At 37.4% G+C, this 27,943-nt stretch overlaps 1 protein-coding gene across 1 annotated transcript in view; it reads left to right on the top strand.

Annotated features, from left to right (window-relative positions):
* LRRC34 (leucine rich repeat containing 34) overlaps positions 1–22,706 on the top strand; it is a 29,268-nt gene extending 6,562 nt beyond the window's left edge. Inside the window, exons 2-11 of the mRNA XM_021069763.2 lie at positions 3,946–4,066; positions 4,521–4,639; positions 4,738–4,802; positions 6,465–6,548; positions 9,885–10,013; positions 12,568–12,663; positions 16,725–16,879; positions 17,275–17,430; positions 18,128–18,254; positions 20,476–22,706. Coding sequence (XP_020925422.2) covers positions 3,946–4,066; positions 4,521–4,639; positions 4,738–4,802; positions 6,465–6,548; positions 9,885–10,013; positions 12,568–12,663; positions 16,725–16,879; positions 17,275–17,430; positions 18,128–18,254; positions 20,476–20,679 — 1,256 coding nt within the window. The 3' untranslated portion in view covers positions 20,680–22,706. The remainder of the gene's footprint in view (positions 1–3,945; positions 4,067–4,520; positions 4,640–4,737; positions 4,803–6,464; positions 6,549–9,884; positions 10,014–12,567; positions 12,664–16,724; positions 16,880–17,274; positions 17,431–18,127; positions 18,255–20,475) is intronic.
* The last annotated feature ends 5,237 nt before the right edge of the window (positions 22,707–27,943 follow it).

The raw sequence follows: 27,943 nt of genomic DNA, 5'->3' as shown, positions 1-27,943 counted from the left end.
TTTCTTTTGTTTGCCTAATTGCTGTGGCTAGGACTTCCAAAACTATGTTGAAGAGCAGTGGTGAGAGTGGGCATCCCTGTCTTGTTCCAGATTTGAGTGAGAAGGCTTTCAGTTTTTCCCCATTGAGTATTATATTTCCTGTGGGTTTGTCACAAATGACCTTGATTATGTTCAGGAATGTTCCCTCTATACCCACTTTGGCGAGGGTCTTGATCATGAATGGATGTTGGACTTTGTCAAATGCTTTTTCTGCGTCTATTGAGATGATCATATGATTTTTTACTTTTTTTTTTGTTAATGTGGTGTATGATGTTGACTGATTTGCGTATGTTGAACCATCCTTGTGAACCTGGGATGAATGAACCCTACCTGGTCATGGTGTATAATTTTTTTGATATGTTGTTGGATTCGGTTGGCTAAGATTTTGTTGAGAATTTTTGCATCTATATTCATCAAAGATATTGGCCAATAGTTTTCTTTTTTGGTGGTATCTCTGTCTGGTTTTGGAATGAGGGTGATGGTGGCATCATTTGAATGTCTTTGGGAGTATTCCTTCTTCTTCAACCTTTTGAAAGAGTTTAAGGAGGATGGGCACCAATTCCTCTTTATATGTTTGATAGAATTCGCCTGTGAAGCCATCTGGTCCTGGACTTTTATTTGTAGGGAGTGTTTTTATGACATCTTCGATTTCATTTCTAGTGATCGGTCTGTTCAGTTGGTCTGTTTCTTCTTGATTCAGTTTTGGCAGGCTGTAAGATTCTAGAAAATTGTCCATTTCTTCCAGATTGTCAAACTTGTTGGCATATAGTTGTTCATAGTATTCTCTTATGGATTTTTGTATTTCTGCTGTATCCGTTGTGATTTCTCCTTTTTCATTTATAATTTTGTTTATTTGGGTTCTTTCTCTCCTCTTTTTAGTGAGTCTGGCCAGGGGTTTGTCAATTTTGTTTACCTTTTCAAAGAACCAGCACTTGGTTTTATTAATTTTCTCTATTGTTTTTTGAGTCTCTATTTTATTGATTTCTTCTTTGATCTTTATAATTTCCTTCCTTCTGCTGACTTTATGTCTTTTTTATTCTTCTTTTTCTAGTTCATTTAGGTTGAGGGTTAAGTTGTCAATTTGGGATCTTTCTTCTTTTTTGAGAAATGCCTGTATTGCTATAAATTTCCCTCTGAGCACTGCTTTCGCAGCATCCCATAGGTTTTGAGAGGTTGTGTCTTCATTATCATTTGTTTCAACGTATTTTTTAATTTCCTTCTTGATTTCCTCATTGACCCATTGGTTTTTTAGTAGCATGTTGTTTAGTCTCCATGTAGTAGGTTTTTTCTCTTTCCTTTTCCCATGGTTGATTTCTAATTTCATGGCATTGTGGTCAGAGAAGATACTTGAGATAATTTCTATGCTCCTAAATTTATTGAGGTTAGCTTTGTGTCCCAGTATGTGGTCGATTCTTGAGAATGTTCCATGAGCATTTGAGAAGAATGTGTATTCTGATTTTTTTGGATGTAGTGTCCTGAAGATATCAATTAAGTCTAACTTTTCTATTGTTTCCTTTAGGATCTCTGTTGCTTTATTGATTTTCTGTCTAGAGGATCTGTCCGTTGATGTGAGGGGCGTATTAAGGTCTCCTACTATGATTGTATTCTCATCAATATCTCCCTTTATGTCTGTTAATATTTGTTGTATGTATCTGGGTGCTCCTGTATTTGGGGCATATATGTTGACGATAGTAACATCCTCTCCTTGGATGGATCCCTTAATCATTAAATAGTGTCTTTCTTTGTCTTTCTTTATGTCTTTTGTTTTAAAGTCTATTTTGTCTGATATGAGTGTTGTGACTCCTGCTTTTCTGTCATGTCTATTGGCGTGAAATATTTTTCCCCACCCTTTCACTTTCAATCTATATTTATCCTTTGTCCTAAGGTGAGTTTCTTGTAGGCAGCATATTGAAGGTTTTTGCCTTTTTATCCACTCAGCCACTCTGTGTCTTTTGATTGGGGCATTTAGTCCGTTGACATTTAAGGTGATAATTTAATTGATAGATGATTATTTATTGCCATTTTGAACCTCGTGTTCCAGTTGATTCTATGGTTCTCCATTCTTCCTTTCTTTTTTTTTTTTTTTTGGTTGGATGGTCTCCTGTTATCATCTGCTTGAGTGTATTTTTTTTTTCATTTTTTTGCGAATGCAATATTTGGTTTTGGCTTGTGGTTGCCCTGTTTTTTAAGTATGCTAACCCCTTCCCATAATTGTGTGTTTTAGCCTGATGGTCCTGTAAGTTCAAACCCTTCATTACTATATTAAAATTAAGAAGAGAAACATACAAACAAACAAACAAAAAGGGTTATTTATTTCCTAACACCCCTTGCCCACATTTTATGGTTTTGATGACTCTTTTTTATTTTTTTCTTTTTAATTTTATTTTGTTTGAAGCATGTTCATGATTAAATCTGTATGCTGGCTTATTTGAGTGACTGCTCTCTGATTGCGGTTTCCTCAGTCCTAGTTCTTCCTCTTCTTCTTTTTTTTTTTTCTTTTATTTTCTTTTTTCTTCCCTTTCCTTCCTTTCTTTTTGGTTTAGAGAAACCCTTTCAGTATTTCTTTTAACCTGGGTTTTATGTTGCTGTATTCTTTTAGTTTTTGTTTGTTGGAAAAAATTTTTATTTCCCCTTCTATTTTAAATGATATTCTTGCTGGATAGAGTATTCTAGGTTGCATATTTTTTCCTTTTAGCACTTTAAATATCTCTTTGGGCATAGACTCTTAAGGAGACACACATACATAAAAGGTAGGACAGAAAACAAAGACAGTAGTGTGTGCTTCTAAGAAAAGAGTCAGCATACCTTCCACCCCAGAAGGTCTGGGCCACAAAAATAATGTTTTAAAGGTAATATTGAAAACAGTAACACCACTAAGGAAAGCTGCAGGTATTACAGAGGAAGAAGATCTCAACTCCTGTTTTGTTTCTGTTTTCCTTATTAAGGACAGGACAGGGAAAAATCACCTTTAGAAAGAGGAAATGGAAACTCAGGGTAGGTGAAATGCATCTATGAGCCAGGCTTCAACTTGGTGTTAGGAAGAACAGTCAGAGAATATAGATTCAGAGATGCCATCAACTTGTATGGTGTAGAGGTTATCCAAGAAGCTTGTTCGACTTGAGTTTTCAGAACCCCTTTGAGTTCAGAATCTCTGATAAAATTATCTTTATTTGAAGTCATTGTAAGCAACCTTGGGTCACCCTAGTCCTAGTCCATGTGGCAGAGTGGAAAGAGGCTTTGGAGTCAATTTGATTCTGTATTCTGCCTTTACTGGTTGTATGGTTTTAGACAAAATAATTTCTCTGGACATTCTTTTCCTTAGCTGCCAGGCCTGTTACATAACAGAGTTTAGTTCTTTGTGTCACTTCTAACTTAGTGTCTGCCCACCCTCAGGGGTGCTTCTATGGCCCTAGTTCTCCAAACAGCATTTTTCTTCTCTCCCATTCCTTTTATTTTGCTTCTCTTTCTCTAATTGTTTTTTCTTTTTACAGCTGCACCTCTGGCATATGAAAGTTCTTGGGTTAGGGGTCAAATCGGAGCTGCGGGCCTAAGCCACAGCCACATCAATGCCAGATCCAAGGTGCATGTGTGACCTGCACTGCAGCTTGTTGCAGTGCCAGATCCTTAACCCACTGAGAAAGGCCAGGGATCGAACCTGTATCCTCATGGAGACTAGTCAGATTCTTAACCCACTGAGCCACAATGGGAACTCTGTCTTTATCTATTCTTAATATTGTCTCCTTTGCTTCCCGCAGGTCTGTCCCCAACTCTGTACACACACACATTTTTATCTTTGAAAGAAGTCTAATTTTGGGGTGGGGTAGGAAGCTCCTGGTATAATTTATGTGTGGTGAAGTGTAGTGCATTTATTTCCATTTCTTTGTTTTTATATTTATTTTTCAAAAGTTGCAGAACTTACTGGCAGTCTCCAAGAATATTATTGTGAGCTATGTATGGAAAAGTCCCAGGAAGTTAAACCTTTTATATTACACATACTCCAAGAAGTAGATGAAGAAATTGGAAAGGGGTAAGGAAGACAAATACTTGATTAAATCAGCAATATTCAGCTGTGTGAAAATCTTGACATACTGAGTGATTTGAAAGCCATTTGCAAATGCTTGATAAAATGGACATTACTTTTTGATTTATAGTCGATGATTGATTAGTTAGGTCTTAGAGGTAGTGGAGTTTACTGGCAGTCTCCTAGTCACCAGGGAGTTGTCCTTAACTCCTGTGAACTTGGTTTATTTATGCAAATCATCAAAGTCTTCAGTGTCATTATCAAGTGGGAATGCTTGTGTTTTCTTGTGGTTGAGAAATTATATATTACAGTGCTTTGCAAAAGCTCTAGTTTTAAAGTATTTGGTATAAATCTGTATTGTGGTATGTACTTGATTCCAGTAAAATGCTATCCATGATGGTACTACCTAACATGAAGGAAAAATACCTTTATTTCTTTACTTTTTTAAATATTTTAACAGATTGGAAGGAATCACAGTAAACATTGCTGGTAATAGTCGCTTAATGATGGTAGAAAGAATAACAGGTGAAGATTTTTGGATTCTTTGCAGAATTTTAAAGAATAATCCATATATTAATGGTATGTATCCTTAAAAATCATTCGTTCCTGCTTTCATCTTCCTGATTTTAAGTATTCATGAGAAAGAACATCAGCTTCTATTCCTCTGTGTTCTTCAGGTTTGGATGTTAGATATAACCGGATAAGTGATGTTGGTGCATACTATGCTGCAAAACTGCTTCAGGTATTTTTTTTTTTTAACCACAAAATGTTCTTAGTTTTGTTTTGTTCTTTTTTTTTTTTTTCTCTCAGGACCCAGTTAAGCACCAGACCTTTCTTTGGAATGTGCAGAGCTTCAGCACCCCTGGCCTGCTTAAGTTAACCCCCCCCCCCCTTTTTTTGCAGACTTCACTTTGGAGACACCCAAGCTGAAATGCTGCTTTATGGTTGTATTTCATTTGAGAAAGACAGTGTGGTCCACCAGTCAGAATAGGTATCCTTAAAGAAAAGGCTCTGTTTCAACCTTGGAAAATTGGCACATATGTGTGTATGTCTGTATTTTTAGTTAAAATGTGTAAAGCAGCATGTATCATTTTTTATTCCTCCTTTAAATTGGCTATTTAATGTCCTATTTGTTTGTCCCATTCTCATCTGTTGCAAGTACTTCTAAAGAGCTTAAAATGATCTTAAAATTCTCATATCCATGAAATGATGCAAAATGTAAGGATGGAGTGAAGGTTAAAAAAAATGAAGTAACCAAGTTATTTTTAGCAACCACAAATAAAAATGCTGCAAAAATCATTGCCATGAAAATGTTCTTGGTTTTGTTTATGGTGAAGTTACCAAGTCTAATGACACACACAAGAAACAATAGTTTTGCAAAATCTCAAGGGTCCTGACTGTGCTATATTTATAACAATTGAAGTACACTAAAAACCCATTTGTGTACTTGGTCTCAGTAAAGCTGGTACCTAGAGCCTCATCAGTCATATTTTACAAACTTGTACATATAAATACATAAAGGACATCCATACTTTGAATCATTGATCACAAATGAATATAGTCTTAGGAGTTCCCATTGTGGCTCATCGGAAACAAACCCAGCTTGTACCCATGAGGATGCAAGTTCGATCCCTGGCTCTACTCTGTGGGTTAAGGATCCAGTGCTGCTGTGAGCTGTGGCATAGACTGAAGATGTAGCTTGGATCTGGCATTGCTATAGCTGTGGCGTAGGCTGGTAGCTGCAGCTCCAGTTCCACTCCCTAGCCTGGCGCCTGCGGCCCTAAAATAAAAATGCAGTCTTTTTCTTTTCTTTTTTCTCTTCTTTGGCCATGCCTAGGCATATAGAAATTCCCAGGTCAGGAATCAAACCCTAGCTGCAGCTGCAACCTACGCTGGATCCTTAACCCACTGCACCACAGCGAATTCCAGTCTTTTTCTTTATGTTGCAATTATATTTATGTTTAAATAAGAATATTGATTTTTTTCTCTTAATAATATTTTCTTTTTTCTGGACCTCAATATTTCCTAATTATGAAGATTTTCTTTGGAGGTAAACACTTGTACTTTAAAAGGAGCTCTTAAGGAGCTACCGTCATGGTACAGTGGAAACAAATCTGACTACTATTCATGAGGATGCAGGTTCGATCCTAGTCTGGATCAGTGGGTTGGGGATCCGCCATTGCTGTGAGCTATGGGGTAGGTCGCAGACGCAGCTTGGATCTTGCGTTGCTGTGGCTGTGGTATAGGCTGGCAGCTGTAGTGCCTATCTGACCTCTGGCCTGGGAACTTCCAAATGCTGTGGGAGCAGCCCTAAAAAGCAAATTAAATAAGAGGAGCTCTTATATATTGTTGATAGATTTCTAATAAAACACCTATAATAGCTTCTTTTCTCTCTTTATTATAGAAACAACATAATCTCATTTACTTAAACCTTATGTTTAATGACATTGGGCCCGAAGGTGGAGAAGTTATTGCTAAAGCACTACATGTAAGCATTTATAAACCTCAAACTAACATTTGGGAATTTTAACTTCTGATAGTTTGGAACCAATAAAAACAATGTTAATCTCAACTTATTTTAATATTGTATGAATTTATTTTTTATTGCACTTGAGGTTATTAAAATTTGGACATTATATGAGCACTTTTTTTTGGTCTTTGTGCCATTTCTTGGGCCGCTCCTGCGGCATATGGAGATTCCCAGGCTAGGGGTCCAATTGGAGCTGTAGCCGCCAGCCTACACCACAGCCACAGCAACGTGGGATCCGAGCTGAGTCTGCAGCCTACAACGCAGTTCACCACAATGCTGGATCCTTAACCCACTGAGCAAGGCCAGGGATCGAACCCGCAACCTCATGGTTCCTAATCAGATTTGTTAACCCCTGAGCCACAATGGGAACTCCTATATGAACACTTTTGAACTCATTTTTTAAAATGAACAGCTTTACTAAGCTATAATTCACATACATAAAATTTACCCTTTGTAAATATTCAGTTCAGTGGGTTTTCAGTATACAGTGGACACTTGAACAGCACAGGTTTGAATTGTATGGGTCCACTCATGTGGATTTCTTTCACTAAATGAATGCTGCAGTACCACACAATCCACTGTTTGTTGAACCTGAGGATGCAGAACCCTGGATACTGAGGGTTGATTATAAAGTTAAACTCATTTTTAACTGCACGGGGAAGTCAGTGCTCCTAACCCCTGCTTCGTTCAAGGGTCAGCTATATTCTATATTCACGGTTATGCAACCATCACCACTATCACTGTTTTTAAAACAGTTCTCCCCACAAAAAAAAGCCCTATACCCATTAGCAACCCTGTGCTTCCTTTCCTCACTCTCTAGCACCTGGCATTCATGTCTACTTTACACCTATAGATTGCCTATTCTGGCCATTTCATAGAAATGGAACCATGGCCTTTAATGACTGGCTTAATGCTTTCAAGTTTTATATCCATGTTGTAACATACTTCATTCCTTTTTATTGTCAAGTAATGTTCCGTTGCTTGAAACTATCACTTTTGTTTATCCATTAGTTAAGAGACATTTGGATTTCTACTTTTTGTCTATAATAAATAGTATTACTATGAATATTTGTACAATTCTTGTGTGCACATACATTTTCAGTTCTGGGGGAGGTGTATTATATACTTAGGAATGGAATTGCTGGGTCATTTGGAAACTTGGTTTAACATTTTGAATGACTGCTAAACTGTTCTCTCAAGTGGCTATCCCTTTTTATAATTCCACCAATGTGTGGGTGTTCTAATTTCTCCATATCCTCACTAGCACTTATCTTTTTGATTTGAGCTATTCTAGTGGGTATTAAGAGGTTTTTGTGGTTTTGATTTGCATTTCTCTAATAGTGATGTTACGAGTCCCTTATCAGATATGATTTGCAAATATTTTCTCATATTTTCACTTGCTTAGTGGTGTCTTTGGAAGCACATTTTAAAATTTTGATGAAGTTTATCTTTTCTTTAGTTGTTTGTATATTTGGTGTTATCTCTAAGAAGGCTTTACCTAGCAAAGTCATGAAGATTTATACTTACATTTTCTTCTAATAGTTTTTGTTTTAGCTCTTTCATTTAGTTCTTTGATCCATATGATTCATTCTTTTTCATGTGGATATCCGGTTGTCCTAACACCTTTTAAGACTGTTATTTCTCCATTGAATTTCCTTGGCATCCTTGTTGAAAGTCAGTTGATTATAAATGTGAAGGTTTATCTCTATACTCCATTCTATTATTTTAATCTATATGTCTATCCTAAGACCAGTCCCACACTACTGTAGTTTTGTGGTAGGTTTTGAAGTCAAGCTGGGATTTGAGAGGAATTGCTTTAAGTCTTTAGATCAACTTGGTGAATGTTGCCATCTTAATATTAAGCCTTCCAAACTAGGAACATGGGATGTGTTTCTATTTATTTAAGTATTCTTTAATTTCTTTCATCCATGCTTTGCTGCTTTGTAGTTTTCAATATGCAAGTCTTGCCTTTTTATTAAACTTATTTCTAATGTTTTATTCTTTTTGATGCTGTTTTTTTGTTTGTTTGTTTGTTTGTTTTTTTGTCTTTTTGTCTTTTTTTGTTGTTGTTGTTGTTGCTATTTCTTGGGCCGCTCCCGCGGCATATGGAGGTTCCCAGGCTAGGGGTCCAATCAGAGCTGTAGCCACCAGCCTACACCAGAGCCACAGCAACGCGGGATCCGAGCCGCGCCTGCAACCTACACCACAGCTCACGGCAACGCCGAATCATTAACCCACTGAGCAAGGCCAGGGACCGAACCCGCAACCTCATGGTTCCTAGTCGGATTCGTTAACCACTGCGCCACGACGGGAACTCCTGATGCTGTTTTAAGTGGAATTTTCTTAATTTCATTTTTACTTGTTCATTGTTACTCTATAGAAATACAATTGACTTGAATACATTGATTTTGTGTCCTGAAGTCTTGCTGAACTCATTTATTACTTCTAAAAGTTTTTTTTTTCCTCCTTTGGTGGATTCTTTAGGATTTTTCCACATACAAGTTTGTGTCATATGCAAATAAGAGTTTTACTTCTTTTCCAAACTGGATGCCTTTTGTGCTTTTTTTTTTCTTGCCTAATTGCCCTATCTAGACCCTCCAGTACAGTGTTACACAGAAGTGCTAAGAGTGGACATCCTTGCCTTCTTCCCGTCCTTAGGGGGGTTTGAATCAGTTTTATTTATTTGCACTTATACATCCAAATACTTATTCATCAGGACAATGAAATGTCTATAGTTTTCTTTGTGAAATATTTATCAAAAGAATGAAATAAGAGAAAGAATTAAGCACTGCAAATGTCTGAAAAATTGTATCACTGTGAAAATAATACAGGAGGAATGTGGAGTATGGGTATAGGGTCTCCTTTGGCAGTGATGAAAATGTTTTGGAATTAGCTAAAGGTGATGGCTGCACAACAGTGTGAGTGTTGTAAAAGCCAGTGAATTGTACATTTAAAAATGGTTAACTTGGTTCATGTGAATTTCACCTCAATTTTAAAAAGCAATATAACTTTCTTAGAAGATAAATTTATATATTTTCTAATGAAAGTTATTAAAATTTGCTTCATTTACTAGTCATTAATTTGGTATCTATTTCCTGGGCATTCTTTTTAGTAAATTATTAAACTAGATTTCTATCTATAATAGGAAATTGAATATTACCTTCAAGGAATATATCCTGTTCTATCTCCATGAAAAATTGATGAGTCTGTAAATAGTCTTCTAACTCAGGTAATCTAAAGAGAATTAAAATTGGGTTAAAATTTTAACCAAGTTTTGCTTCTTTTCCTTTTCAGAAGAATACAACTCTGAAACACCTAAGAATGACTGGAAACAAGATCAAAAATAAAGGTGGAATGTTTTTTGCTACAATGCTACAAATTAATTCATCCTTAGAGAAATTAGATCTGGGTGACTGTGATCTGGTGAGTAAATTGTTTATGAGATATTCAGCCCGATACAGGATCATTCTCCCTGGAAACGCACAGAGGATTGTTAGATACTAGGTAAATGACAGTCTTATGAATGATTAAGCTTGTCTAATATCAGAGAAAAATCTTTTTTAAAAACAAAAATCAGCTTATAACATTGCTGCTGTTGTGTGGGTTTGATTCCTGGCCCGGGAACTTCTGCATGCTGCATGCTCAGCCAAAAAAAAAAAAAAACAAAACAAAACAAAACAAAAAAAACTTCCTAAGTTCCATCTATTACCCTTCTTAATATGTACAGGATTTTCTAAAGATGACTGTATTCATTTTAATTAAACAAATACTACTTCATTTGTATAATATACGTATTTTACTTATGGAAACATTTTGCCATGAGTAGTTACATTATAGCTTTAAAACCTAAGATGATGCTAAAAGCTGCTCTGAACCTTCATCTGGCCTGATGAGAAGTGTGTGGTTTTGTATGTCTTCAAATTCCAGGCTTCATTTTCTCAAAAATGCCTTCAAACCTTCATACCTACTGTTGGGAACCTATAATTTAATAGGTTAATACAAAATTACTGGGATAGGAAAACAATAAGATAGGCCAAGGATGCTCTTGGGGGTAATAGGCTCTAAAACTTAAGAAGAGGGTAGAAGCAGCCAGTATGATTTTGGGAAAGCATTAATTCAATATACAGTTGACTCGACAATATGGGTTTGAAGCATTGGGGTCCTTATATGTAGTTTTTTTTCAATAATAAATACTACTTCAATTGCTACATAATTCAAGGTTGTTTGAATCCATGATATATGAAGGCACACAGTTGACCCTTGGGCCTTTAAGGGCCACCAGTCACAACCCTAGATTCTAAGGATACAAAAGTGCATTACATACGGTCTCTGCCCTTATAAAGGTTCTATTTTAAATGGGAAAGTATCAGTAGTCAATTAGAGAAAAGTGCTACAAAGATGACAAAGTACTCTGATAATGGGGAGGAGGTAATATGCATGGTAGGATGGTTGCCCTAGGACCTGAGGAGGTAATACTTAGGAGTCACGAGGAATGAGAAACTGCTGCCTTGGAGAGGGTCCCTGGCAGAACATTCCAGGGAGGGTGTCCAGAACACACAGACTCTAAGATAGTGCTTCTCCAAGTGTGGTATGGGTAGTATTACTGACAGATTGAGGTAATTTTTTAAAACACTCATGTATATTTATTTTAGCAAATGCTTTCTATTTATTTCAAGGAATTAATGGTTTTCCATTTATCATAGTGAAGAGTTTTAAAATATAGGTGAAAAAGTGAGTTGATTTAATGGAAACATACTAGATAAATAGTAAAACTGATACTCAGATATGGCCAAAAAAATCATGAAGGGGGATACATGAATGTTGAAATGCTGAGTCTGGTAGATTTCAAGAACTGAAATGCCAGAATATCTAGACAAAGGGGGTTAAATGCAAATCATGGAAAGGCTTTAAGTTGACGGGTGTGACATGATGATTGGTGCTTGTAAAAGATCACTCTGGTTTTTCTGTGGGGAATTAGATGGTAGCAAGAGAAAGCCCAATGACCACTTAGGAAGTTTCTGCAATTCAGGTGGGTGATGAGGAATGGGGCTGGGGTAGAACCTGCAAAGATGGACTAATTTGAGACATCTTTTAGATGCAGAATCTGTAAGACTTGGTGATCAGCTGACAGGAGGGTAAGAGGACTGACAGAGTGGGAGGAAGCCCCAGATCTCTGGCATAACAACTAGTTGTGTGTCCATCAAAGAAATGGGGGAGGATTAGATTCTTTCAACAAGGTAGAGAGGGCAGCCTACGGGAGCTGTGAAAAATGTGATTAGTAACCCTTTCCTGCCACACACATACTAAAAGTACTATATGAAAGTAAAATAAAGCTTGCTTAAGGATATATATTAGAAGTAGTATAGAGCCCTAGCTGGAATCCACTTGTGTGTCCACATCATATAGAACCTTGAGGGTTTAGGAGCAAACCTAGAGGTAAACTCAGAGGAAATGAATACTGGAACTTTAAGAAACTCTGCATGCATGTTACAGATTTTAGGGCAGTGCGGGGGTGGGGGGGACTATAACACAGTAACAATTCATTTCTAAATTTGATCAACCTACAATTCAAAGAGCAGAAAATTAAATTATGTTTTTAAAAAACACAACTATGAGGAGTTCCCATTGTGGCTCCGTGGTTAACAAACCTGACTAGGAACCAGGAGGACAAAGGTTTGATCCCCGACCTCCCTCAGTGGGCTAAGGATCCAGCGTTGCCATGAGCTATGATGTAGGTTGCAGTTGTGGCTCGGATCTGGCTTTGCTGTGGCTGTAGTGTAGGCTGGCAGCTACAGCTCTGATTCAACCCCTAGCCTGGAAATCTCCATATACCGTGGATGCAGCCCTAAAAAGCAAAAATAAATAATTTAAAAAAAACACAATTTTGATTTATCAGGATCCAGATTACTGATATTAAAGAATTAGAGATTAATTTATATACTTTGTCAGTTTTCTTAATAAATTTATCTGTTTTTAGGGGATGCAAAGTGTGATAGCATTTGCTACAGTCCTAACTCAAAACCAAACAATTAAGGGATTAAACATAAACCGACCTATACTGTATGGTGAACAGGTATGTATTCAAAGTGGCTATTAATAATGCTGTACGTGAATAAAACAAAGGTACCATCTACTGAGGGTTATGTCAAGCTTCATGAATGCATTATATTTTTAGAATTGTTGGAGTTCCTGTTGTAGCGCAGTGGTTAACGAATCCAACTAGGAATCATGAGGTTGTGGGTTCGACCCCTGGCCTTGCTCAGTGGGTTAAGGGTCCAGTGTTGCGGTGAGCTGTGGTGTAGGTCGCAGATGTGGCTCCAATCCCGCGTTGTGTGGCTCTGGCATAGACCAGTCGCTACAGCTCCGATTAGACCCCTAGCCTGGGAACCTCCATATGCCTCGGGCCCTAGAAAAAAGGCAAAAAGACAAAAAAGGAGTTCCCGTCGTGGCGCAGTGGTTAACGAATCCGACTAGGAACCATGAGGTTGCGGGTTCGGTCCCTGCCCTTGCTCAGTGGGTTAACGATCCGGCGTTGCCGTGAGCTGTGGTGTAGGTTGCAGACGCGGCTCGGATCTGGCGTTGCTGTGGCTCTGGCGTAGGCTGGTGGCTACAGCTCTGATTGGACCCCTAGCCTGGGAACCTCCATATGCCGCGGGAGCGGCCCAAGAAATAGCAACAACAACAACAACAACAACAAAAAGACAAAAGACAAAAAAAAAAAAAAAATTGTAAACTACTGTTTACGAAGAAAAAATTGAAAGGAAAAATTTAAATTCTAGATAAGTTTTATAAATATGGTTTTAGATGATGCTTATTTAAACAGTAAGTATGTTGTCTTTTTTTCTTATAAATACATTCTTAGTGAGAAATCTGTGAAGGGCAGAGTGCTCAAGAAGAATCATAAATGATTAAAGTTTTAAAGGCTAGAGGAGAGTTCCCTTGTGGCTCAGCAGGTTAAGGATTGGGAGTTGTCACTGCTGTGGCTCTGGTTACAGCTGTGGCACAGTTCAGTCCCTGACCTGGGAACTTTCATATTCTGTAGGTGTGGCAAAAAGAAAAGGCAATATTGATGTGATGAACCATTACATCTCTGAAATCATGAATAATAAGGGCAAATTGCATATGAATAGCAGTCTGGGAGGTCTGGACTTGATCCTACAGGTAAGCTGCATGCTAGAGACAGGAAGATGATAAAAACATGGTTCCTTCTTTCAGAGGTTCTCCTTGCTCCTTAACATTCTTTTAGGTGGCTTTCTTATCAGCAAAACACTAGGAATAAGAACTCATTTGGGGAGTTCCCACTGTGGCTCAGCAGGTGAGGAACCCAACTAGTATCCATGAGGATGCGGGTTCGATCCCTGGCTTTACTCAGTGGGTTAAGGATCTGGTGTTGCTGTGAGCTCTGGTATAGGTCACAGACGTGGCTCAGATCCTGTGTTGCTATAGCTATTGTGCAGGCTGGCAGCTGCAGCTCTGATTCGACCCCTAGCCTGGGAAGTTCCATATGCCACAGGTGCCGCCCTAAAAAAAAGAATTCATTTTACTATTGGTCTAAACAAACCATTCCCCATTAGTATGAGTAACTGAAAATTAACCATATTTTAAAATTATTTTTCATATTCATAAGTATATTTTGCATTCTTTGTCTACATAGATCTCTCCCTTTGAATTACTTCTGTACTTCTCTGTACCAAAATTTTTGGAATTTTAGATCATGTTAATTGCTTCATGTATATAAATTTAATCTGCTCAAAAAGACCCAGAATCCTCAAACAGAAGAACCTATTTTAAAGACCAGCAAAATACCTGGCTCAAAGTAAACATTCAGTAAATTGTTTTTTTGATTCTTCACTCAATAAATATTTGAATGCAAACCTAAATGAGACACAATGCTGGTGCCAGAAATAATAAGTCAAAGCACACAGCCCTTGTTTTCAAGGAGCTTATTTTCAGTCTACTTGGAGGGAGATTGACAAGTCTGGAGAGTGATATGCTCAGGTTGCCTTGGTGGCAGGAGGAAAGACCTCAAAATCAATGCAGGGGGATGGGTGGCAGGGCAGCTTCTCAAGTTGAGGGCATGTGAGGAGATTTAAAGCCTAAACCAGAATTCTCTGGATTAAAGCTCTGAGGAAGTAAGTATGTTAAATTATATGAAATTACATTAGAAGCACACTTCCTCTTTTAAGTATGGTGAGTGGTGTCTTTATTCCCAAATCCATCTGAGGATAGTTATTAAAAGCCCAGAGATCTGCTCTCAGCCTGGTGCTTCTGGGTAGTCAGCTAAACTCTAGCCTGCATTCTATTCCTCTCCAAGGCAGCCACCACCCTCTCTATCCTTGACATTACTATTCTCTTAAGTGGTTGTGGAGTAGAAGCCTCTTGTGCTTCCTTATCCTTTGTTGTTCCTAAATAGAAGCCAGTAAACCTATCTTCAGTTAAGGGTTTATTATCTGGGGAATTTGGAAAAGCACGGTTGCTAGGTGCCACCCTAGGCAACCTAGGCCACAAACTCAATGAATGGAACTAAAAAAAAAAAAACCCAAAAAACAAAACAACAACAACAAAACAAACCAAAAAACATCACAAAACCCCAAATCCCTTTACTGTTTCTGATACTACTTTCTTTCCCTTAATAAGGGTGGTCCCTCTTTCACACTTCCTGACCTAAAAATGCAATCAAGGCATATAACTCAGATCTGTACTGAGTATGTCTTCTATTCCAGGCACCATGCAGAACAGTTTGCACTTAAGATCTCAGACTACAGCTTCACTCTGGATATATATTTTCAGTGTCAAAGCAATAACTTAAATCACAGTATTACAGGATAATGAAAAATAAAAAATGCTTTGTAGTTTTCTATATAACAATTTTGTGTGAGGTATTTTCATTAATTCTGTGAAAGAATAAAATTTCACCTATTTTATATAGAAAAGGGAACTGAGACTCAGCTAGATGAAATAATTTGCCCAAAGTGATATAGCTAGTACAAGGTAAAGCTAGCATTTGGACAGTTTTATTACAAAGCTCATGTACTATCTGCTCTTGCTAAGTGATTTATTTTTTTCTCAAAGTACTTTTACATAATTAGAGCATATATAGCCATCCATGAGCAACATTTCCAGTGACTATTATAAAACTTATTTTAAAAAATAGCAATCACGAAGCAGGACTCCTTAACATAAAATACTTTGGTACATTCATTTTAAGACATGCTTTGATTTTGTTAAAAATTTAAAGTGGTTGATATTCAGATCCTCTGAGATTACATAGTTTTTGCCTGGAAGCAGCTAGATTTTGAAATTTAAAGAAAAAAGCTTTCCAGTGACCAGAAAACAAGAGTAAGATCTATTTAGAAATTTGGGATGATTACAAAGGGAGGATTGGATATATCATAGGGTTAATGAGTGCATTTTAAATATAGAATCATGATTGGGAAATGTCTCTGTATTTTGTGTAAAAACTACAGAAAGTGGAAATGAAGAGCAAAGTTTGGGAACATATGTAAATGCGGGAAAGCCTCTTGAGAGAGCAGCAGTAAGGGAGCTTATGTGCTCAAGACATCATGGGACCAACTGTTTTGATTTTTTTTTTCCTTCTAGAATAATTGTTGCTTTTTAAATGATGATTATGATTTTTTTAACCAGCCTCATTTATATCACTCAGTCACTGCATTTTTTACAAGTGCTTGCTGCCTGTTTCTAAGAAGGTAAAGATAGCATTTGTGGCAAAATGATTTTTAAAAAGCCATGCCAAACAAATGCAAATTGTAGACTAATAGTCTGATGGTAATCTTTTAAAACTAATTTAAATAACTTAGCATGTTTGTAATAAACATGTCTTGCTTCAAAATTTTATTTTATTTAGGTGCGGCATAAGAAAGTTCCCAGACTAGGGGTCAAATTGAAGCTGCAGCTGCTGGCCTACACCACAGCCACATCTGTGGGATCCAACATGGGATCTAAGCTGCATCTGTAATTTACACTACAGCTTGCAGCCATGCTGAACCCTTAACCCACTGAGCAAGGCCAAGGATTGAACCTGAATCCTCATGGATATAGTTGGGTTTGTTATTGCTGAGCCATAACAGGAACTCCCAAAATTATATTTTAGAAAAAAATTTTATCTATTTTTAGGAAGAGTCCACAGTTCATCTAGCCCACATGTTGAAAGAAAATCAGTGCCTTGTTGAACTACACCTGTCTAAGCATGATATAAAAAATTCTGGTATGAAACACTTATGTGATGCACTGTATCTGAACAGATGCCTACGCTACCTTGATATAAGCTGGTAAGTGATAATTTATGTATTAATACAGGAATTAAATCACTGGAATAATCAATGTAAACACTCATACTACATAGGATTCGTTGTTAAGACACTAATTCTAAAGATTAGAAAATGTAACCATTGTTGTCAGTTTTTTATCCTGAGCCTTGGTATTTAGTTTATACCAAATACCATCTCATAATAATTTGAATGAGCAATTTAAATATGTAAACCAGAATAGAAACAACATTTTAATGGCAATATTTTCATTAAATTTTTTGCAAACTGAATGATTAAAATAAATCTTAACTAAAATAGTAAGTACTGTTTATCATAAGTTTTTAAGCATGCTATCTATGAATAAAAAATCAATACTTCATATTTTCAAATATAACTACATATTTTTCCTTCCCCAGCAATAAAATAACTCAGGATGGAATGGCGTGTTTGGCCGATATACTGAAAAGCAATACTACCCTGGAAGTAATAGATCTTTCTTTTAACAGAATAGAAAACGCAGGAGCAAACTATCTCAGTGACACTCTTGCTGCACACAACAGGACTCTTAAAGCGTTAGTATGTTTTTATAATCAAAATAACAGAGAAACTTAAATTTTTTAGGATACTTATCTCAAACCTCTTAACTCTTTAAGATTAATGATCAAATATGAAAACTCATTTTCTAAATCAACACACTAAGTTACATGAAACATCTAATTTTTTGTTTTTCAGAAATAATGTCTTAAAAATTAGATTGATTCTAGTTATGATTGCTTAAGATTAATAGGAAATTTTTTTTTTCTTTTGTCTTTTTGCCTTTTCTAGGGCTGCTCCCACGGCATATGGAGGTTCCCAGGCTAGGGGTCCAATCGGAACTGTAGCCGCCGGCCTACTCCAGAGCCACAGCAACTCGGGATCCAGCCGCGTTTGCAACCTACACCACAGTCACAGCAATGCTGGGTCCTTAACCCACTGAGCAAGGTCAGGGAACGAACCCGCAGCCTCATGGTTTCTAGTCGGAATCGTTAACCACTGCGCCACGACGGGAACTCCAAATGAGAAAATTCTTACTGCCTATATTATTTATCCCGAATTCTAACAGAAAAATCATCATTTGATATGAACAAAACTTTAAAATAAGAAAACATCATATTTAATGCTAAGACTTAACACAATAAGATGTGTATAATAAATGCTGTTGCCAGCTATATGCATTCTCTTTGTGGAACTATTAAAGTTTCTAGGGTTATTATTTTTGGTTTTCCATAGGTTGTCAGTGGTAAGCAACAACATAGAGGGAGAAGGACTTGTTGCACTTTCACAGTCAGTGAAAAGAAACCCCACATTCTCTAATATCTACATTTGGGGAAACAAATTTGATGAAGCTACATGTGTGGTAAGTTTCTTCACTGAGGCCTGTGACATCAGACATTATTTACAGGTGCCTTAGATGTGATTACAAAGTATAGAGAGACACTGCAGTTTTAATAAATTTTAACAGAAGTCCTAAAAATTAGCTACTGGGAAGCTTTGTGGTTGAAATCCCATAAGATAGCAAACATTACATATTAGTATAAAGATCAGTGAATTACAGAGAGTCAATTCCTCCAAAGTTTTTTTTTTTGTTGTTTGTTTTTTTGTCTTTTTGCCTTTTCTAGGGCCGCTCCTGCGGCACATGGAGGTTCCCAGGCTAGGAGTCCAATTGTAGCTGCAGCCGCCGGCCTACACCAGAGCCACAGCAAAGCAGGATCCGAGCCGCATCTGCAACCACAGCTGATGGCAACGCCGATCCCCAACCCACTGAGCAAGGCCAGGGATCAAACCCAAAACCTCATGGTTCCTAGTCGGATTTGTTAACCACTGAGCCATGATGGGAACTCCTCCTCCAAAGTTTTTTAAACCACAAATGTTGACTTACTTTAAATTTGAGGTGGCATAGTCTCCAATTTGCTACCCAATAATTAAACCAAGACACAGAATTTGGAGAGATAGTACAAGCTGTCAAAATATTTGGTATGTTGCACAAGCTGTCAAAATATTTGGTATGTTGCATATGTAAATAGAGAACCCATGATATTACCTTCAAAAACCCAAAAAGCACAGTAACAAATAGTTTTCATTTGTAAAGAATGGAGAGAAAAATAAGATGTTAAAATTCTCAAAAATTGCCAAAAGACTAACCAGAATTCCACCACTAAAAAGACTAATACAATGTAAATTTAAAATAAAAACAAAAACTTCTTGATATTCTCCATGGCACAGTGGGTTAAGGATACAGCCTTGTCACTGTAGCAGCCTGGGTCGCTGCTGTGGCTTGGGTTTGATCCCTTGCCCAGGAACTTCCACAGGCTGCAGGTATGGCCAAAAAAAAAAAAAAAAAACTTGATTTCAGAAAAATATCATATCCATATTCTATACACTAGAAGCTAACTTGAGCTTGAAAATAATAATGACAAGCTAAAGCACAAAGCAGCCAGTCTAACTTGTGCCTTTCTCTAATTACAATCTTATTACAAATGAGTTTAACAAGTTTGTATGATACCTTTATGTAGGTATCAATGATTCACAAGAGATATGCAAAGAAAATTATACAATAAAGAAATAATTAGGTGTCCAGCCAGGCCAGCATCTAACACTATGGGAATGGCCTCCTTCAGCCTAAATCTTCAGGGAGTCCATGAATTGTATGCCAAATTGCTTATTTTTCTGTGATTATTTTTTCTGAAAAATGGATCACTGGCTATCATAAAATCTTCAAGGGCATATACAACAGCCTGCCATCCTCATTTGGGTCATCTTGGGACTTGAAAGTTTTACCATGAGACCTTTGGTCCACAAAATTGGTAATACACAGAATTTTATCTCTGGGAGTCATAAAATAAGAAAACTCCCATGCCTGGGAGTTCCTGTTGTGACTCAATGGGTTTAAGAAATCCAACTAGTATCCATGAGGATGCAGGATTCCTGGCCTGGCTCAGTAGGTTAAGGATCTGGCATTGCTGTGGCTGTGGCATAGGTCAGCAGCTGCAGCTTGGACTCAACCCCTAGCCTGGGAACTTCCATATGCTGCAGGTGTGGCCCTAAAAGAAGAAAGAAATAAAACATGCATAATAATGTTAAACTTAGAAATAAGTTTTGCAAGATTATAATTACATCGTATGGAGTTACATGAATACAAAAAACTACAATACCCAGAAAATATTAAAATTCGGTAGTGTTATTCAGAATATTTATTTCAAACTATAAATTATCACAGCTAATTTGAATATTGAAATACGTTTAAGCACTGTAAAATAAACTTTTTTTTTTAGGGCCAAATCTGCAGTACACGGAAGTTCCTAGGCTAGGGGTTGAATCAGAGCTACAGTTTCCGGCCTATGCTACAGCCACAGCAATGCCAGATCCGAGCCACATCTGCAACCTACACCACAGCTCATGGCAACACCAGATCCCCGTGTTGCCAGGGAGCAAACCTGCATCCTCATGGATACTAATAAAATTTGCTTCAGCTGCGCCATAATGGGAACTCCAAAATAAACTATTTTCTTTTTTTTTTTTTATTTTCCCACTGCAAAATAAACTATTTTCTTAACGATAGTTTTTCTTAAAAATCCTAGGCATACTCAGACTTAATTCACATGGGCCATCTAAAACCTGACAATACAGATGTGGAGCCATTTGTAGTGGATGGACATGTGTACCTTGCAGAAGTCTCCAATGGCCTTAAAAGGCATTACTACTGGATACCTGGTTATGGAGAAGCTTGCAGCCAATCATCTAATGCAGGTTTTAGTCTTGTACCCATAGGTCAACATCTATGAAAAACAAGCTTTAAAATAATTTTTACACATTTGTCTTATTACTTTCACAGAAATTAATATTTTATTGTCTATTAAAATTTTTCTTTCATAAATTAGAACAAGTTACTTTCATTAGTTAGGTAAAAGAGATATTAAAGTTTGAGTAACTGTCCGTTGTGAACTGAATAATTTAAAACAAAAATTATAAACTTGGGACTAAAATTTGAATGCCTGGAGAAGGAAATTGAGGAACTGTATTTCTTTTTATAAAGAAAATATTACCAAATAGAAAGGTCATAATAGGTATCCTAACTGAAAGTTGTCACGAAGTTATAAAAAGATTTCAGGTGCCAAAATCCCAGGGAACTTCAAATAGTTTAGAAGTTGAAAAACTAAATTATATCAGGTATTTTAAGATGGTTGTTGATACAATTTCACAAATACAGGCAAATACATATTAAACACACACATATACAAATACATATAGATGTGTATTTTCCACACAAGTCAGTGCTGCCAGTTAACTTTTTTTTTTTTTTTCTTTTTTGGCTGCCCTGAGGCATATGGAGCTCCTGGGCCAGGGATCAGATCTGAGCCACAGTTGTGACCTATGCTGCAGAATGTCCTTTAACCCACTGTGCTGGACAGGGGATCAAACCTGTGTCCTGGCGCTGTGGAGATGCCGCTGATCCCTTTGCACCACAGTGGGAACTATCCAATGAACCTTTAAAGGTAATTCTTTCTTTGGGAGGATGCCGGTAACATTTAATGATTTGATGGGAAATAACTCCTGTTATCTATGGCCAATCTTGTTTTCAAATCAAGATTTATATGAAGAGGCAAACAGACATTATAATTCTTCAATTACAGACCTGTGTTCACAAATCTATTAATTTATACATATGACAAGTGCTTAATTTGAACTATTTATTATTATTAAAGCTAGGGCAAAATGTGAGGAAAAATATGTGGACAATTTAAAGAGGTTACTTTAGGTTCTGCAGTCTAAAAGAAAAAAACATCTATCTCTAAATGTTGAGAGTTAGGAGGTGGAATAAAGGTAGCTGTCAGCTTTATAGTTGTCAAAGTATTAGCCTTCATTTAAAGTATTGTGAGGAGTTTCCATTGTGCCTCAGCGGTAACAAACCCAACTAGTAACCATGAGGACTTGGGTTAGATCCCTGGCCTCACTCAGTGAATGGGTTAAGAATCAGGCACTGCTGCGAGCTGTGGTGTAGGTTCCAGATGAGGCTCGGATCCCACGTAGCTGTGGCTGTGGTGTAGGCCAACAGCTGTAGCTCTGATTTGACCCCTAGCCAGGGAACTTCCCTATGCCATAAGTGCGTCCCTAAAGAGCAAAAAAAAAAAAAAAAAAAATGTTGTGAATTTATTCTAAAAATTTAACATTACAAAGAAATTCATGTCTTATCCATTCCTTTAGTATATTAAACAATTAAGATAAATATTCCCTAATCACTATTTAATGATGTTTAGTTTAACAGGTCTTTCCTTATACTCAGCACCTAATACCATCTTTCCATACTCCCTGGGGAAATGCAGTAGGCGTGAGGAGGTGGGCACAGATAACTGCGGTAGTTATAAAAAGGGAAGAATATCTGAATAAATTATATGAGCCATTATTTTCATGGAATGTTGTGGAGGTACTGAGCCAAGAAAGACCTAAATGGCTTACCAAATCCATTCTCATGCTTTCAGAGAGATGAATTTGTATCATCCAGGACACATGGTTGCTGTCAGGTTGAGGTCTGTGCTGAAAACCAAAATCTTAAAACATCTGGAATTGTTTGAAAAATACACACTCATTAGTTCATGTTAATAACAAAATGTGTGAAATGAATCTCAGATTTTTGGGGGATAAGTAGTGTTTATATATTATATTAAAAGAAAACTACTGCAATCCGATAACGGAATTTTAGAAATAATATGACCTCTCACTGTTGTAGAAAACACTTACTGAAGATTTGCTGTTATCAGATGTTTACAATGGACCCGACAAAACTGTGTAGACTAAAGAATTCTACAAGTGACTTTATGTATCCTGACATTTATTCTAATTTTTACTAATTCTTGATTTTACCCTTAGTTATTAGGTTTTATTGACCTTACTTTGCAATGTTGTTTCAGATTTTACTTTCTTTCCATTTTAAGATCTCTTTATTCTCTGCAAATATGAAGACTTGTTTTTTTTACAAATTTCTTTTACATTATTACATGCTGAATATAGCTAGAATTATTTATACTAAAAAAAGTTGTATGTCCGAGGAAAGTCTTATCTCTGTATTGTTAAAAATGCAATAGGAAATGAAAAAAAAATTTCTTTTGATCAAATTTGAAAAACCGCAGAATTCAATGAATGCAAGAAAATCATACTATAGGAAAAAACATAAACTTTTTTTTTTTTTTTTTTTTAAGGCTGCACTCGTAGCACATGGAAGTTCCCAGGCTAGAGGTCAAGTAGGAGCTACAGCTGCTGACAGTACACCACAGCCACAGCAACTCGGGATCCCTGACCCACTAAGCGAGGCTAGGGATTGAACCCACATCCTCACGGATACTAGTTGGATTCATTTCCACTGTGCCACAATGGGAACTCCCAAAAATACAAACTTTTTTTTTTTTTTTTTTTTTTTTTTTTTGCCATTTTTTGGGCCGCTCCTGCGGCACATGGAGGTTCCCAGGCTAGGGGTCAAATCAGAGCTGTAGACACCAGCCTACGCCAGAGCCGCAGCAACTCGGGATCGGAGCCACGTCTGCAGCCTACACCACAGCTCATGGCAATGCCAGATCCTTAAAGCACTGAGCAAGGCCAGGGATCGAACCCTCAAACCTCATGGTTCCTAGTCGGATTCGTTAACCACTGAGCCATGACGGGAACTCCCCAATACAAACTTTTTTTTAATAACTGTCATTACATTTGGAAAACATTAAGCTGGTGAGGAAATGCTACTTCTGGCAATTAAGAGCCAATAAACTCAGGCTTGAATAACAGTATGACAGACTTCTTACACTTGACTATCTGTTCAGAGAGTAAGGATAGTTTAAACTGAAGATACTAAGTCAAAAATTTTTAAAGTGTCAAGCATCAGAATCACCTGGGGCAAATGTTGAAAATCCAGATTCTTGGAGTCAGACTTAATGAATCAGAATTTTTTTTTTTTTTTTTTTTTTTTGTCTTTTGTTGTTGTTGTTGTTGTTGCTATTTCTTGGGCCGCTCCCGCGGCATATGGAGGTTCCCAGGATAGGGGTTGAATCGGAGCTGTAGCCACTGGCCTACGCCAGAGCCACAGCAACGCGGGATCTGAGCTGCGTCTGCAACCTACACCACAGCTCACGGCAACGCCGGATCGTCAACCCACTGAGCGAGGGCAGGGACCGAACCCGCAACCTCATGGTTCCTGGTCGGATTCGTTAACCACTGCACCACGACGGGAACTCCTGAATCAGAATTTCTGAGGCTAGTCTGGGGACTCTGCATTTTACAATCCAGGTCATCTTAATCTCACTGAAGTTTAAAAGCCAATGCTCTGGTTTTCTCAGTCTTCAAATTAGTTGTTTTTTTTTTAAATACATACTTCTTTTTAAATGGAAGTATATAAGTGAACAGCTAGATTAATTATTACAAAGCTAACCCATCTGTGTTAACCATGACCCAGAAAAAGATAGTAAACCCCACAAGCTTCCCAGAAACTCCAACTATTCCAACAGACAACCACTATCATGATGTCCAATGCCACAGAGTAGTTTTGCATGTTTTGGAGTGTTATCTAAATGGAGTTATACAGTATATATACTCTTTGTATCAGACTTCTTTTGTACATTATATTGGTGTAATTCACTCAAGTTGTTTATGTAGCAGTAGTCCCATCTTTTATTGTTTTGAAGTATCCCCATACAGGCTGGATAGAGGAGCAGCCTATTGGATTCTGACACTCTCAAGCTAAGACACAGTAACATCAAAGTAAACTTTAGTAATGCAGTTTGCTTTCCCAGGCTACTCTTATTCCTGTGTGCTACAGAGGGGACCCACAAGTTCCTATAGTCTCCCAAGGGGAGACTCAGAAGGTAGCTGATTGGGAAGCAGATAGGAAATGAATGAGAAATAAGTAGGCTTACCTGGAGCCTTCAGTAGAGTGGCATGTGCTAAACCTGTAAACTGACTCACACAGGATTGTTTGACATTTTTACAGAAGTCTCAGAATTCTCTTCTCCAACCCAAGAGAACTAAGGTGAAGCCAAGTCAGTGGAGAACTACTGGACTCTGATCAGGCTAGGAAAAACCTGATCACATATTTCATAAGCTTTTACCTATTGCATCAGAGGCCAGTAAGATGTCCAGAAAATGGAAGAGTAAAGACACTAAGACAGTGTCTTCTCCCCTGATGCCATTACATCATATAAGTCACCTCTTCCATACATGTGGACACCATTTTAGAGAGAAAAAGGGTTATTATTTCTAGGTAGCAATTTTTGAAATGTTTAAGCATTACCTTAAGATATAAATTCTATCTCTTTTATATCAGACTAGGTTTTAAAGTGGCTAAAACTAAAAGTTAATTTTTTCCTAAACTTCCCACTAGGTGGGAGCTCAAGAGTAAGAATACATAATAAGTTCTGTAGGAAAATTCCTCTTCCTCTACACATCTGAACTGCAATGAGTATATCTGCAACAATATATGTGTTATGTGTTTCCCTTCCATTTTCCTCTTGGCAATCCTCCTTTAAGATCCAGCTCAAGTATAGCCTCATTTTATATTGTTGCATACTCTATTTTGCTCATCATTTAACAGTGTTTCAAGTTTGAAAGCAAAAAAAGCAAGAAATAAAGTGGTTTATACTTTTTAGATATTTGATAAAATGACCTTGTTTGCTGTACTTGCTCTGCTTTTCAAACTAAATAGGCATATTCATTATGTCTTATCTACTCCTCAAACCATATCCACTTGGCTTCTACTCCCACTATTATTACTGCAGCTGCCTTTCTCAAAGGATTATCATGCTCCAATTACCCAACCCAATGTTGTCTTTGATTTGCATCCTATTTAATTTCTCCGTATCACGTGATCCGTACAAAGCTACTTTTGTCTTCATGAAACTTGTACCACCCTGGTTTTCTTCCTGTTATCACTTTTCATCTCCTTTTCTGTCTTTTGCTCATTCTTTAAATGCATCTTTCCCCAAGTTTGTCCTCATCTTTTTGTTGTTCTGTACCATCTCCCAGGGTTGCCTAAATCATTCCTATCACAGTAGTTATTAGCCTTATGCTTCAAGATTTATATCTCTAGCTTTAACCTCTGTTGAGTTTCAGTCACCATTTTCAATCACTGCTAGACATTTTCACATAGGTATCACAGTCACCAATCAAATTCAGCACTTATAAAGTCTTCTCTTCCATAAACCTCCACTTAGGAGTTCCTGTCCATGGCTTAGCAATAATGAATCTGACTGGCATCCATGAGGACACGGGTTGCATCCCTGGCCTCACTCAGTGGGTTACGGATCCGGCGCTGCCATGAGCTGTGGTGTAGGTCACAGATATGGCTCAGATCCTGTGTTGCTGTGGCTGTGGTGTAGCAGCAGCTCTGATATGACTCCTAGCCTGAGAACCTCCATATGCTGCAGGTGTGGCCTGAAAACAAAACACAATAAAACCCTCCACTTAATCTTCCCTATCACAGTCAATGACATCACCAACTCTTCTATCGCTAAGGATTAAAACTCAGGTGTCTAAATCGGGGTCTGCCTAACTACAGGGAGCAGAAACTGACTCAAGCCTGTTTAAGAAAAGGGATTTACTCTAAAGATTTAATAGGCAAAAGTCAAGGAAACGAAGCACAACTATGCAACCTCAAGAAACCAAGCGACTTCTCTCACTCGGGGCCTTAATCACTTGGTTTGCAAACCTACTTTCATCCCCTTGCTTCATTCTATAGACCAGCTTTCTTTGCTTCTTCACTATTTCCTTTCCACTCTGACTTGCTTGGCTGACTCTGGGTCACTTTAAAATGATCTTTTTTATTTACATATATACCAAAACCTAGTCAGTCACTGAATTTCATAGCTTAATTTCTTGAGAAAGCAGCTCAGTTTGGCCTAAGAATTGTTTCTCCCTGGTAAGGTGTTCCATTGGCTGTGGTCACAGGTATGGAATTGTGTTACAAATGTGGCTGTCTAATCCCTACCCTTCAGCAGTCAACCGTGGTTGAATGTGTGAGATCCTGGATTATAAATTTGCCTATCTAATCCCATCCTTTCAGCACATGCTGAGGGCAGAGGACTATTTCAAGATGATATAGGCACCTTTCATATTTTCTCTCCCTTCTGCCTACCTCAGCCAGCTGTGTACAAACTCCTCCATTAGCCATCTCTTCTTGTTTGCCTATCCAGGGGAGCAAGAACCCTTTCTCTGTCCCTTCAATTTCCACTGGCTGCTCAGCATTTCCTTTCTTGCCTTCCTCCACTTGGCATTCTGGCTTGTTTCATTGCTAGTTATACTCCTGCTTATCTTTCCCATTTGACTATAAACTTGGAGATAATCTTACTCATCTTTGACACTTTATGTTTTCTGATTTCAGTAATTTTACAGCATTCAAAATAATGGCCCAATATTTTAAATCCAAATATATGATTCACATCCATGGTGTTTATTTTCATATATTCCTCTTGAAATTAAACACCCTATTTCTGAATGACTACTATGTTTACATGGTAATTATCTAAATTCCTTAGGCAAATATACCAAATCCGTTGAATGAAAGGGGTCAAGAGGACAGAGAGTAGCTCTCTTACTGTCTCAAGAAATGCTCCAAAAACTAAATCTCAGTATTGTTCATGTAGAATTTAAAGAAACTGCATTAAAATACAATTTCTTTGGTGGTATTTCCAGCCAAATTCTAAAAACTCAAAATCTCTGAGTAAAAGGTGGAAAGTTTTATCAAGAGCTTAATTATCAAAAGCCCATATATCAGGAGCCTAAAGGAAGAACACCAAGAAATGTTTAGGATAATAGTTCTCAATATTTGGTATATTCTGGCATGTTTTGGAGATCATCTAATTCAGAGGGCCTAAGGTGGGGTGGGGCTTTGATACTACTATTTCAAAAGTATGTTTCTGTATGCATCAAATGTTAGAGGTTTTGTTCTAGGAGATTTTAAGAAACAAGTGCATGTATATTAATTGTCTTTATGTAAGCACATTTCAACTACTCTCATCTGCACAATTTCTGCAGAAATGAAACATACAGAAAAGGACTGATAAACTGCTGCAG

Source organism: Sus scrofa, chromosome 13 (genome assembly GCF_054392235.1).
Source record: "Sus scrofa isolate SSC_HxYL_T2T_F1_AM1 chromosome 13, Sscrofa_HxYL_maternal_Yorkshire_Landrace_v2.0, whole genome shotgun sequence".
Lineage (NCBI taxonomy): Eukaryota > Metazoa > Chordata > Mammalia > Artiodactyla > Suidae > Sus > Sus scrofa.
The sequence above is the reverse complement of the archived record's forward strand: the minus strand, read 5'-3'. Positions and strand labels throughout refer to the sequence as shown.